Here is a 12,208-nt window from a genome sequence, read left to right as displayed (position 1 = left end):
CACTGCAGCCTGCTCAGATTTGTGTAGCAGTCATTTTCCAACATATGCCCAAAAATCATCCTACTGAACTTCATCCTACTGAATAACCATTTCTGAAGCCTAGTCATGCTGCATTGGTGTTTTGTTTTTTTTTCTCTTCACAACCTTACTTACTTTGTAACCTAGCCTTATCATAGCGTGTGGGCTTTTAGAGATCATTCATTCATTAATTCATTTACCTTTGTGTGTGTGTGTGCGCCATTTTTGTGTTCTTTCATGTGACACATTGTGTTTATATTAAAGATTGTTCTGTAATCCTGGTATGTATTTTTTGTACAGCATCAATATCAAGTTTAAAGGTTGAGCTCGACAGGATAAAAGCAGAGAAAGAGCAGGTATGTATTCAAGAGTAACAAACTTCTCCATGGGGCATTTATAGTCCATTATAACGGAAATTACTTTAAAGGGCAACTATCATTACATGTTTAATTAAATGAATCCCTATGCTACTACAGACAGCTGAGGCTCAGTCCTTATATTTAGCATAGTGCCCTAGAGGGATATAATGCTGGTCTAAAGGCTTTGACTACAATCATTTGTATTTGCCCTACCTCTGTGTTTGACTTGGTTTATGCACGTTGTGCACTATACTGGACAAGTATCTACTACTGCCCGCCACCGTCTGTTGCCTGTTTAGTCAGAGAAGAACTTTCATCTTAACATTGGAACCTGCTGCTAAACTAACAACCTATTTAACAATTTATTTCTGATCTATAATTCAATTCTAGAATGTACAACATTAAATGTATTAATGTCAGAAATGAATGTCCCTAATTTTCAAATAATAAAAACCGTAGTTAATGATCATTATTTAAGTATCCACAATGAGTTAGAAAATATATTATATAGCCATGCCCACAATTTGCTTGATTTTGATTTGTTTTCCTTTAACACTACAGCTGTTAGCGGTCTATGGGGTATATTCAATTGATGTTGGATTCATTCTGAAATTCTTTTGGCGGAATGGATCACACATGGTCTATTCAATGCAGTGGCCAATCCAGATGTTGGATTTAGCCGCTGATTGATGCTCACCTGGCTGGCGCTGGAACCGGGTAAGCGCAGCAGCGGGAGCTGCCTGGAAGGTGGCAGGCGGGCGGCAGGACAGGTGAGCGCGTGGAAGCCAGCGGATTGGAGGACAGCACTGCGTAAGCTGTAGGTGCTCACCCGGCGCTGTCCTCCCTGCCTCAATCTGACATCTTTTCATGTCGGATTGAGATAGCCGGAAACATGGCTCCATCAAAAGCAGGTGGATTTGCAGCTATTCTGCCAATCCACCTGGTTTTCGGCAGGTTGGAACATTCCAACTTTATAAAAATAAAAAAAAACAGCTAGCATTGAATAGGTTGGAACCCCTTCCGACCTGATCTAGTCAAAAACTGATGTCTTTTGGACAAAGCTGCAATTTCGACATTAATGAATACATACGCCTACTGTATGTGTTTGTAAATGTGCAATACTTTAAGTTTAATTTACTAAAAGTCACTTTTTAGCTCTGGTTAACAACATACAAATGCTGGTCTTTGAAATGGCTGCATTCCAGTTAATATAATGCCAGTTGTTTTTGGCCATGCAGCTGGAGTCCACCTTGCAAAAAAGGACAAAAGAACTTCAGGAGATTCAAGAACTGAAAACCTCCTTAGAGGATCAAATTAGAAAAGAGACCTCAAGCAAGGTAAATGTCCATTTATTTACTCTCTATAAATCGGAGGTTGTTCCCATGGGATTTATTTTCTAAATCATCAATCTTTTCCTACAGTCGCAGTGTTAAGCTACAGTATCATGGTTTTCAATCTTAATTTGATAGGCTTGTATATGATCCTCTTACTTACCAAATACTTACCTCGTATTTCTAAGGCTACAATGCGTGAGGCATGCAAGTTAAGCTAAACCTGCCTCTAGTCACCTTTTGGATGTCCTCAAACCTTTTGTCCAGTAGTGGAAACATGTAATGTGAGATCTCTTTTGCTGTTAGAGGGGTTTAATGTTCCCTTTCAGAATCAGAGGCCTCTGGATCAGAATGTGTTGGAGAAGATGGGACTGGTTTTTGGGAGGAGGCTTTAGATTTTCCAGTTTTATTAGACAAAGTTGAATTTTTGGAAGGCATGGTTTTATCAATCTACTTGTCCATGTACTTCAGATAAAAGAAACTTCTGAAATATAGATATGTGAGATTACTAAGGTAAGTTACTGTGTAAGGCTGCGTCTGGGCGGAACACAAAATATTAAATCCTAAACCATTAACTCCCAGAGGTGGCCATGTCAAAAACCATAAGTGAATTACATCCTGATATTAATTGGGTAAGTTCATTGTAGGGAAGGGGGTTATCAATGTCCCGAAATGGGGATCAATTACATATCCCGAAAAAAGGAACTATAAGGACTTGGTTCCTATTCTTCCCAAAGTACTACGACCTGCCAACTAAGAACAGGTTAAGTGATATGACTCAGTTATCACAACTGCACAAAAGTATATCACTATAAAGTGTGAATGGGCATGGATAAGTATTCACAAATTATTATAGCAAAATAATGATGTGCATATAAAAACCACTAGATGGTAGTATAAACATAGGTAATATAAAACAATCACAATAAAACAACTTTTGTGATGAGAGGATATAGAAAGACTTAAACTGTATCCGATCAGGAGCAATGAAATGGCAGGAAGGTTCAATCACACCATGGAAGTTATTTGGTATGACAAAGTTCTGCTCCAGTTATAGGTGAAACAAGTGTAAAGTTTAAATATAGCAAATTCTCAGTCTGCAAAATCCGTATTCAAGAAATACAGTTCCAACATGGAAGTAGGAATATAGGTGGAACAATGTAGATCAGTGAAGGGAGTGTAAGCCTTCAATCAGTATAGTATGTCTGCATGTATAGGGCAAAGGGAATGACATATAAACTTCTCGTGCCTCCAAATAGACCAAACGGGGTGCTTGTTGGGTGTTCTACTAGTCATTGTCCTGAATGCGCAGGGGACCTTGGACCATGATGACCAGGGTCACCAAAGCTCGCCGCATTCCTCCACAGAAGGCTGCTAGCTCTGCTTTCCGATGTTCACCCGGACAACACCACTCTCACTCAAGTAGGCCTTAAGTCTTGAGCTTGGACACAGCCGCTGGTAGTTGTGAAGGCACTAAAAAAAAAGGGGGGGGGGATGCCAGAACAATGCTGACGACTGCCAAGGGAGAGTTATAATTGCATCAGGCTGCCATGTGGGCTATCTGTGTCAGTGGCCAGACTGTGGTGGAATATAGAAGATCCTGGGTTGGTAGGGTCTCAAACTATTCCCCGTTGTGTCCAGCTGCTGATGCTGGTATAAATAATGCAGTGTGGTGGTAATAGCAGGTGGATTGGTGTAGTTGCCAAGACCACTGTCCGGAGCTTTGTTAAAATGTGGCCTTGCTGAATGTCCTGCCCACAAGAAGTCCCCTTCTTCTTTTCTTGGTGCTTTGCATTGGTTTTGCAGACTCTTCCATCTGCCCCTCTTGCTGCCAGGAGTACTCACAGCAGTATACACCAAAATGACAAGACGTGTAGTTTAATTTGTGTGTGCTGTCATATGCCAGAAGGAACGATTAACTACCGCACTAAGTGGTTGGTCCATGGGTAGAGGTGTCAACAAAGAGGTCCCATCAGGCGCCATGCGAAACACGCTTGCTTACTGCAGGTTGCCCTCTTATGGCACTGAATGCTTTAAACTTTATTTGGTCAGTGATAAAATCTGTTATAGTGTAATTAGTGGTGTACTGTCCCCTAATGTTACACTTATTTATTTCTGTATGTATTCGATGTGGACACAGTTTACTGTCTCCCCTGCATTGGTGTTCTACTGAGGCCTCTCCTTGCATTATTATACTTCAGTCTGGCCATAGGCAATACATAAGCATGGTATCGAAACGCCAAAATATCTTGTGTATTGTATTTAAGTTATTTGTTCTATATAAGTATTTGTAGCTTATTGTCTCTCTGTGGGATGTAAATAGAATTAGTTTGTTAAACGTTAGATAATTCCTAAGAAAAATGTGGGCACTAATGATGGACCTTTTGCAGACCAGCCTCGAGCAGCTGCTCTACGAAGAAAAGAACAAGGCGCAGCGGCTGCAGACAGAGTTAGATGTTAGTGAGCAAGTACAGAGAGACTTTGTAAAGTTATCACAAACCCTGCAGGTAAATGGAAATGTACAATATGTAATGTGAAACACTAACTCTCATCGTAACACAAATGTCTCCTTTGTCCAAATGGGAATTATATGCTACAGTGCATAGCTTGGGTATGGGTCATTGGGTCTACAGGGCTTAGGTCGACAGGATCAACACAAGCATTAAGGTCGACAGTGTAAAGGTTGACAGTCAAAGGGTTGACATGAGTTTTTCACCTTTTTTTTTTTGTCTTTGTCCCACTGCTCTTGCGCACTGATATTAGTAGGTGGGGTTGGGTTATAAATGTCCTTGAGAGTTGCATCAGTGTCAGGTAGGCCATATGTTCTACTAGGAAATGCCTCTTCGGGTGACCAGCAAATATGCATTTTATGCACCAAAAGAAAAGTAAGCACCACCCAATATAGTATAACCCACAGGTTCTCAAACTCAGTCCTCAGGACCCCACACAGTACATGTTTTCCAGGTCTTCTCACAGAATTGCAAGTGAAATAATGAGCTCCACCTGTGGATGTCTTAAAATGTGTCAGTGAGTAATGAGTGCACCTGTCAGGTGACCTGGAAAACGTGAACTGTGTGGGGTCCTGAGGACCGCGTTTGAGAATCACTAGTGTAAGCTGATGAATAATTACAGTAACCCTTGTAACATTGTTTCATTACAACGAGCAGTACAGGACTGGTTTTGGTTTAGCATTACACAGAAGTGTGGCTGCTAATTATATGATGGTGTCTTACTTTCTCCCCCTAGGTACAGTTGGAGCGTATTCGGCAGACTGAATCCTTAGAAGTAATCCGTGCAATCCTGAATGACACAAAACTGACTGACATTAACCAGCTTCCTGAGACATGACGTCTCTGTGTCGCCAGGATCAAAGTCTGCAACTGAGTTTGTTTTTTAAAACTCATGTTTATAGTAACATTAATTATTATTTAACTCTCCCAGATCAGAAAATGTTGCTGTATGTGAATGAGAGCGCTGTACTAAGGGAATAGGTGAATATACAGGTATGCGCCCTGAACGTGAGACAGAAAGGACCTTTTTCCCGTGCAAACACTAATGAAATGTGTTGCTTTCTCTGACTAAACCGTGCTCTGTCTCCAATAATAAAAGTATGTATATATTGTCTTTTATTTTATTTTTGGGAAAGCAAAAATAAAATCCTTAGCAAGTGCACAGAAGGCATGGATGTGCATAACCACTATTAGTACTACATCTTGCTTAACCCGTCCAATGTGTAGGTGGATTCCACAGTCCTCCACCGTAATGGCTTACCTCAGCTGGTCCTGTTTATAATGTGCAGGCGTGAATGGCCCTCTGTAATTAGTATTACTTATGAGGTGACGGCCTCTGCTAAGGGATTAATGGCACATTTTTTGAAATGCAGAAGAATGTACCACAAAGGTGCTCAAGATAGGACAAAGGAAAAATGAGAACATGACACCACTTGAAGTCCTTTTTCTGGATGAAATTAAGGAAAACATTACTGGACTTACCCAGCTATATTGTGGTATGATTTTTTGAATTGACACCATTCCTCATTTTTCAGATGTTAATAAGCCCATCCTCCGACACACAACGCACAGGCCTAATCTAGCAGTACTGATGTACTTCAGTCCTGAATGAAGTACTCATGGTCCAATTCATAGTTTTCATTATAACGGTTTCTTTTCAGCTTACTGAGTCAGATATTCACAATACCATGGCAATATATACTGTTTTAAAGCAAAATAAGTAGTGATGTGGTCTAATCTATTGTGCAGTAATTAGAAAATAAACCCTTTCTGTAAATAACAGCATGTATACAGAGGTGACACTGGTCCTGACTATTGCATGTCATGTCTGTTTTGTAGAACATAATGGTAAATGCTCATGGGGTGTAACTTTTTACATTAGTGTATGTAAAGGATTCATTTTACTCAGTTTATTGCAGAGGCATACTGTATTGCTTCACGTAGAATGTAAGACTAGTGGCTTGGAACCTAACAAGCCCAGAGCATTATTCAGCTGTTTTGACATATTGATTTTCTAATTCACATTATTTTGATGACTGATTTCAACAATCTCAATTTCTATCCCAGTGTGTTCTACATGATAATTATTTGAGAGACCATCACATTTTGCTGATTTATCTGTTTTTGTTTTTTTAATTAAGCCACTATTTTGTTTCGCTGCCAGACTGCAATAATATTTCCAGTTTACAAGGGGTTCAATACATTCCCAACTGTTACTGCAATAGTAAAGTCCCCCTGAATATCTAAGTTATTAGTTTCTTCTAAAGTTTATTGTGCAGATGTAGTTTTGTGGGCACCCTGCAAATCCGCTATTCCCTTCTAAAGTCCCAGTTTGAAAGCTCAAACTCCTGTTTGAGCACCCAAACCACAGCATTTTCATACATTTCCTCTCACACCTCAGGAGGCTGCAAACCCAAATGGAGAAACTATTGAATTGCTTCATTGGGCACCATCTAGTGCAGTGGTCAGGGAACTCGGTCCTCATTACCCCACGTAGTGCATGTTTTGCAGGTCTCCTCACAGAATCACAAGTGAAATAATTAACTCCACCTGCAGACCTTATAAAATGTGTCTGAGTAATTATTACACCTGTGCACCTGCTGGGTTACCAGCAAAACATGCACTGTGTGGGGTAATGAGGACCGAGTTCCCTGACCACTGATCTAGTGGCATCGGGCGAAGAACAATTAAATTGGCCCCATTGTGTCAAGACTATAATTGTAGCTCAATATTAGTAGCTTTTATATGGATGCTACTTTATTGCACGTGTGTGTTACGGTGTTATCAGTATCAATTTTGTAGTAAGACGTAACAACATTTGCAGATTAATGATCCTAGCAGTGGCCAATGGGTTTCGTAGTAAATACAAATGTTTGGGCACTAAAGCTTGCACTGTATATGGAATGTATACTGTATATTAAAATGTTGTTGTTTACTACTTCAAAACATTCCACCATGTTTTCAGAGATAATTATGTAATCCTAATATCTATTTTTTTCCATAACATTCAAAAAGGGTAATTGTAATAGAAATGCATTTGGTACTTGTTCAGTTTCGCGGCGGCAGCATGGCCGTGCGCTAATTCTGGGTTGTGCTCGACACACTTTCTAAAAGAAACTTCATGCCAACGTGGATAGTTCATACCCCCACTATCAATGTTGGCATGGAGTTTATTGTAGATTGTGTAGCGAGACACCGAGCCCGCAGGGTGGGCAATCGCAGCGAGCCCCACAAGGGGACACAGACCCGGAAGTAATGCGCGGCCATGCTGCCGCCGTGAAACTAAACAAGTACATACCATGCATTTTATCAACATAGAATCTAAATTCTGAAGTAGCTGATCTGCGATTAACACATCCTAATGCGATGACAGATTTCTTTCTCTTTATAAAATGTTTTAACAATGTTTTAAATGATGCTATTTATTTCTACATACTGTAATGTAAACCTACATATTGAGACATGACACAGTATTATGTGCAAGTCCATCAATTGGAGAAGTCTCTTTGTAATATTATGTAAGGGGTTAAACTTGGCTACACCTACACATTTTGTTTAACTGTCCAAATAAACTCCAACCCCGTAGTGCATGTCTCATGCAGTGTGGGTTCTATTACTGGGTAGTCACTAGAACATTTCACGTGAATGACTGTATTACAGATCAGTATGTAATACAGTTCTGTGTACTGTGTAAAGTACTGCTGCACTGTGAATTCAGACGCCCTTGTGGTCTCCTGGGGCGTTCTTCTTTGATCCGGATTGTTTGAGATGACCTGTGTAACCTTTCTACAGCTGCGTCCTCTTATGAAGAATGTGTACACCACTAAAAAGCTGCTGAAGAGTCTATTAATGTGTGTTCTGTCTTTGTAATTCAGGTGGTTCGCTCTAATTTAATTGAGGCATTTAAATGATATAACTAAATTTTTGTTTCTTGATTTTTATTTTGTTTTATATTTGTTTCTTTAAAAGATCATTAAGACAACGAGTGATGTTAAACATATAATAAAGGTTCCATCTTTGCATGCAATGCATCATTTTTCTGATAGTTTTTCCTCTCTGATGCTCCTGTCCATAACTAAGAATTCTTCTGCAGTCTTTAACGTCAGCAGACCAAACCATTCTTGTTATGAAGCCTGACAAACCAACCCTAAGTTCTGCCTATGGTGTGTATCATTGATGGTTATATGAAAATAACTTTTTGTTTACTTTGATAATGGGTCTGTATTAAACATGTATTTAGGGTGCTTATTTGCCTTGAAAAAGTCCTAATGTGGTTTGTAGACTGATACATCTGATTGATGATTATTATGTACAATGGACTGCCATTATTCCTTTAACATTTTGAAGAAATAAAAGAAACTCAAGATTACAATTTTATTATTATGTATAACACTAATAAAGGAAAAAGAGTAGCACTAAAAGATCACTTTACCATTTGGATTTGTTGCCTTAAAAAATACCTAATAAGTATTACAATAATTTAGTTTTAGGTGGGGACAAAAAAATGAGTTCATTCTCTGTGCTGAACTACCTAAACTGTAGTTCTAGATAGTAATGTTCAAGAAAACCTTGATGATTGGCATAGGCAGTTAAATACTGCATACTTAAAGAATATATAATAAAGAGAATGCACAAGCATGTTCAGTATGTCGGGGGAGGACAAATGAATGGAAGGAGTTCTTTATTCATGGGGACTTGGGCCTCTATTTGCCTGGAATATAGTCTGTGTGCTTTATGGAATAGATGCCTATAAATACTAAACAGCATGTAGTGCAGGCCTGGCCATCCTGGTTTCCAGATGTTGTGAAACTACACATCCCAGCATGCCCTGCCACCATTTTACCATTCTCAAATAACCAAATGGTGGCAGGGCATGCTAGGACTTGTAGTGTCACAACAGCTGGAGTGGTTCACCATTCCACTAGATCAGAGCTGCCAACTTGTCACTCTCTTCATGGCCATCTGCAAGTTTCCTGCAAAGTGATACATACACATGACTGGCAGTGTGGATGCTGGCATCTCAATGGTGGGAAGCCCAACAAGGGAGAGGTAAGTCTACTTGGGATGCACTTTGTTCTCTTAATTATGCAAATAGCCACTTTTCAGCCTTTGCTACTAATTCTAGGATCCGCAGAATCCCAAGATGCTACATCACAGACTCTATGTTTCACAGTTGGAATGAAACTTTCAAGATTATGGGATGCCTTCACACAAGAACATGGAATGGCCTATGTAACAGCATGAAGTATTACTCCTAAAACACACTGGCCTGTTAATCCTCTATGATTTCTCCATTTAACATGGTCAGAAATTAGTCCTGCTGTGGATGTTGGATTTGTGAATACATCTCAATGCATTTTCTTTTAAGTCATACAATATAATAGGCTATATAAGATACTTCTCTCTGAACTTTCAATAAAACATGAAACACCTGTTCTGACTAGCCTTGCTGCCTCAACAACTGCTTTTCAACCTCCATGCCTTTTTAGCATAATCCTGCTGAATTGGGAAGACCTACTGGGTCCTGATGAAACAGATCCTGACTGACTGATAGAGACCAGAGCTCATGCACCGCCATCCTCAGAGTGGTCACATACAAGGCACGTCTTGGCCAGAAAGGCAGCATGACTATAACATCTGCTTGATCTTCCATTATCTTTGAACAGAGGAAACATTGCCCAGCTGAAATTTCTACTTCTAGAGAAGTAACTTCTGTTCCAAGAGACAGAGGGTGAGATGTACTAAGCTTGAAAAGTGATCAAATGGAGAGTGATAAACCACCAGCCAATTGACTACTACCTGACATTTTTCAAACACAGCCTGTGAGATGACAGACAGGAGCTGATTGGCTGGCTGTTTATCACTCTTCATTTGATCATTTTCCAAGCTTAGTACATCTGGCCCAGAGTCAGACGCCAAATTTTCCCACATCTTTTTCTGGAAAGACAGGATTTCGATGTTAATTGTTCGAGCCACCCCACCCCCAGAAACTAATTATTCTGGGATGGTAGCAGCTGACTCTTTTTCAGATTTATGACCCATCCATGCATTTGGAGGAAATTGATCATGCAAGACAGATCTCTCTTCAGGTCTAGCTCTGAACTGCCTTCTATTGAGATAGACATCAGATCCACACCTGGATCTGATGTTCCCTTAGATTAAGGTCACTATCCATTCTGGACAATCTTCCCTGTCTCTTGTCGAAATTCACCCATTCTTTAGAAATTGGGTCCTTCATGACCTTGTGGACGGGAAAACATCTTCCCTTTCTAGAGCAGTCTTCAAACAATGGGTCCTGTTCCTCCAAAGGGCCAGCATCCTTAAAATGAATAGTTGTATAGATATTTATCATCAGACTTTCCACCAGTTCTAGGTTGAAAATTCCAATAACTTTTCCTTAGAGACAAAGTACTTCTTCATCCAGTCAATCAGTTCTTGTAGTTTATGGAATCCTGGCATGAATTTATCACAGGCCGCATAATTAGAAGCCTCCACCAAAAGAGGGCACATTATAAAAGGAGCAGTCTATTAATATAAGTTAACAATAAATTACTAATACCCAAAACTAGACTTACCTCCCAAGGGCATTTTCAGCTTTGTGGGGGAAAGGAAGCTCCATAATGCTGCACCATAGCCTGCCACTGATACTCAGTCCAAACAGGATGGCTGAGCTGTATGCCGCACAGCTTTACACTGAGAAATGCCGTAGCCATAATTCCAGGTTCAAAATACCCGCAGCCTGGGTCATCGTGGTGAGACCACCTGCTGTGTACAATCCTCCACATATTGTCCTGCCACGAACCAAGAGTCTGCACTCCCGGACGCTATCCCCCGCCCATAGGAATGGGGATTTACGAAGGATTCCACATACAGCGTATACTACAGGCAGACTCCAGTAAGGGCACACTCCCAGGCAAGATATCCAGCAGACAAGGCAGGAATCACATGACTACACTCAGTGCTATTCTTCCCACCCAGGTAGCCAACCCATACAAGGTAAGCCGAACCAGAAAACAAACACAACTTACTGTCCTCTAACTAAATGGAGACAGGAGAAAAAGACACTTGAGGAATGAGGATATTTACCCAAGGTGGGTGGTCCTAGACATTTGTCCAGATAGAGGCTTAACCCACTGTCTTGGCTATCATGGGGTTTGTAGAAGAAATTTATTATAAGCACACCATCTGGCTAAAAACAGGTGTATGTGAAAGCCACGGCTCTCCTGAAAAGAAAAAGAAAAAACTGATAAAGTCTGGCTTTTTGCCATCCGGTCAAAACCAGAGTGTGTGAAATAGAGTATGATGTAAACTTCCGCTTTTATATCCAGCATAGGTATTGTGCTAAATAATTTAATGTATCTGTCCGCATTGCATTGGATCCTACAGATCTTATGTGCACATAAGATGAATAGGAATCGTACCATCAGCGCCACATTGTGGGTGCTATTTAGCAACTGCGATGTCTTGCATCTAATTTTACTTGAATGTCCCCAGCATCTCTCTGGGAGTCCTTTTACATGTGATTTATCCTTGCCAAGTTGGTAAAAGCCCTCCCCGAGAGCCAACGGGGGAGTCCAAATGGGAAAAAAAAAGTCTTAAGGTGCCCATACACTGCCTGCGACGTCTCGCAGCAGTGTACAGACACCCGACAAGAGTGCGAGCCGCCGGAACCTTCCCGGCGGCAGGGACACATGTGATCCGTTGTGATGGATCGCATGCGTCCCTGCTTCCCGCCCGCCCCAGAACGGGTGGTCAGACGGCCAGCCGGTCCGCCCACCTAGTCGGGTCCGATGCACACGGGACCGCGCATCGGATCCGACTGCATGTCAGGGAGAGGCGATTTGGTCCGATTTAACAGGCCGAATGGTCACAATCGGCCGAAATCGGACCAAATTGCCTCGATGTATGGGGGCCTTTACTTCTGCATCTAGTATATTTCATTTTTGTCAATAATTGACCTACCAGTATAGTTTAACGCCCAAGACTTCAG

General features: G+C 40.8%; 1 protein-coding gene across 1 annotated transcript in view; it reads left to right on the top strand.

The window, feature by feature from the left end:
- Positions 1-8,586, top strand: part of RABEP1 (rabaptin, RAB GTPase binding effector protein 1) — a 73,710-nt gene extending 65,124 nt beyond the window's left edge. Inside the window, exons 15-18 of the mRNA XM_083174165.1 lie at positions 319-374; positions 1,616-1,714; positions 4,099-4,215; positions 4,955-8,586. Of these exons, the coding sequence (XP_083030291.1) occupies positions 319-374; positions 1,616-1,714; positions 4,099-4,215; positions 4,955-5,056 (374 nt within the window). The 3' untranslated portion in view covers positions 5,057-8,586. The remainder of the gene's footprint in view (positions 1-318; positions 375-1,615; positions 1,715-4,098; positions 4,216-4,954) is intronic.
- Positions 8,587-12,208: the final 3,622 nt, after the last annotated feature.

Source organism: Crinia signifera, chromosome 2 (genome assembly GCF_055691185.1).
Source record: "Crinia signifera chromosome 2, ASM5569118v1, whole genome shotgun sequence".
NCBI lineage: Eukaryota > Metazoa > Chordata > Amphibia > Anura > Myobatrachidae > Crinia > Crinia signifera.
This window is presented reverse-complemented; position numbering and strand designations above follow the sequence as displayed.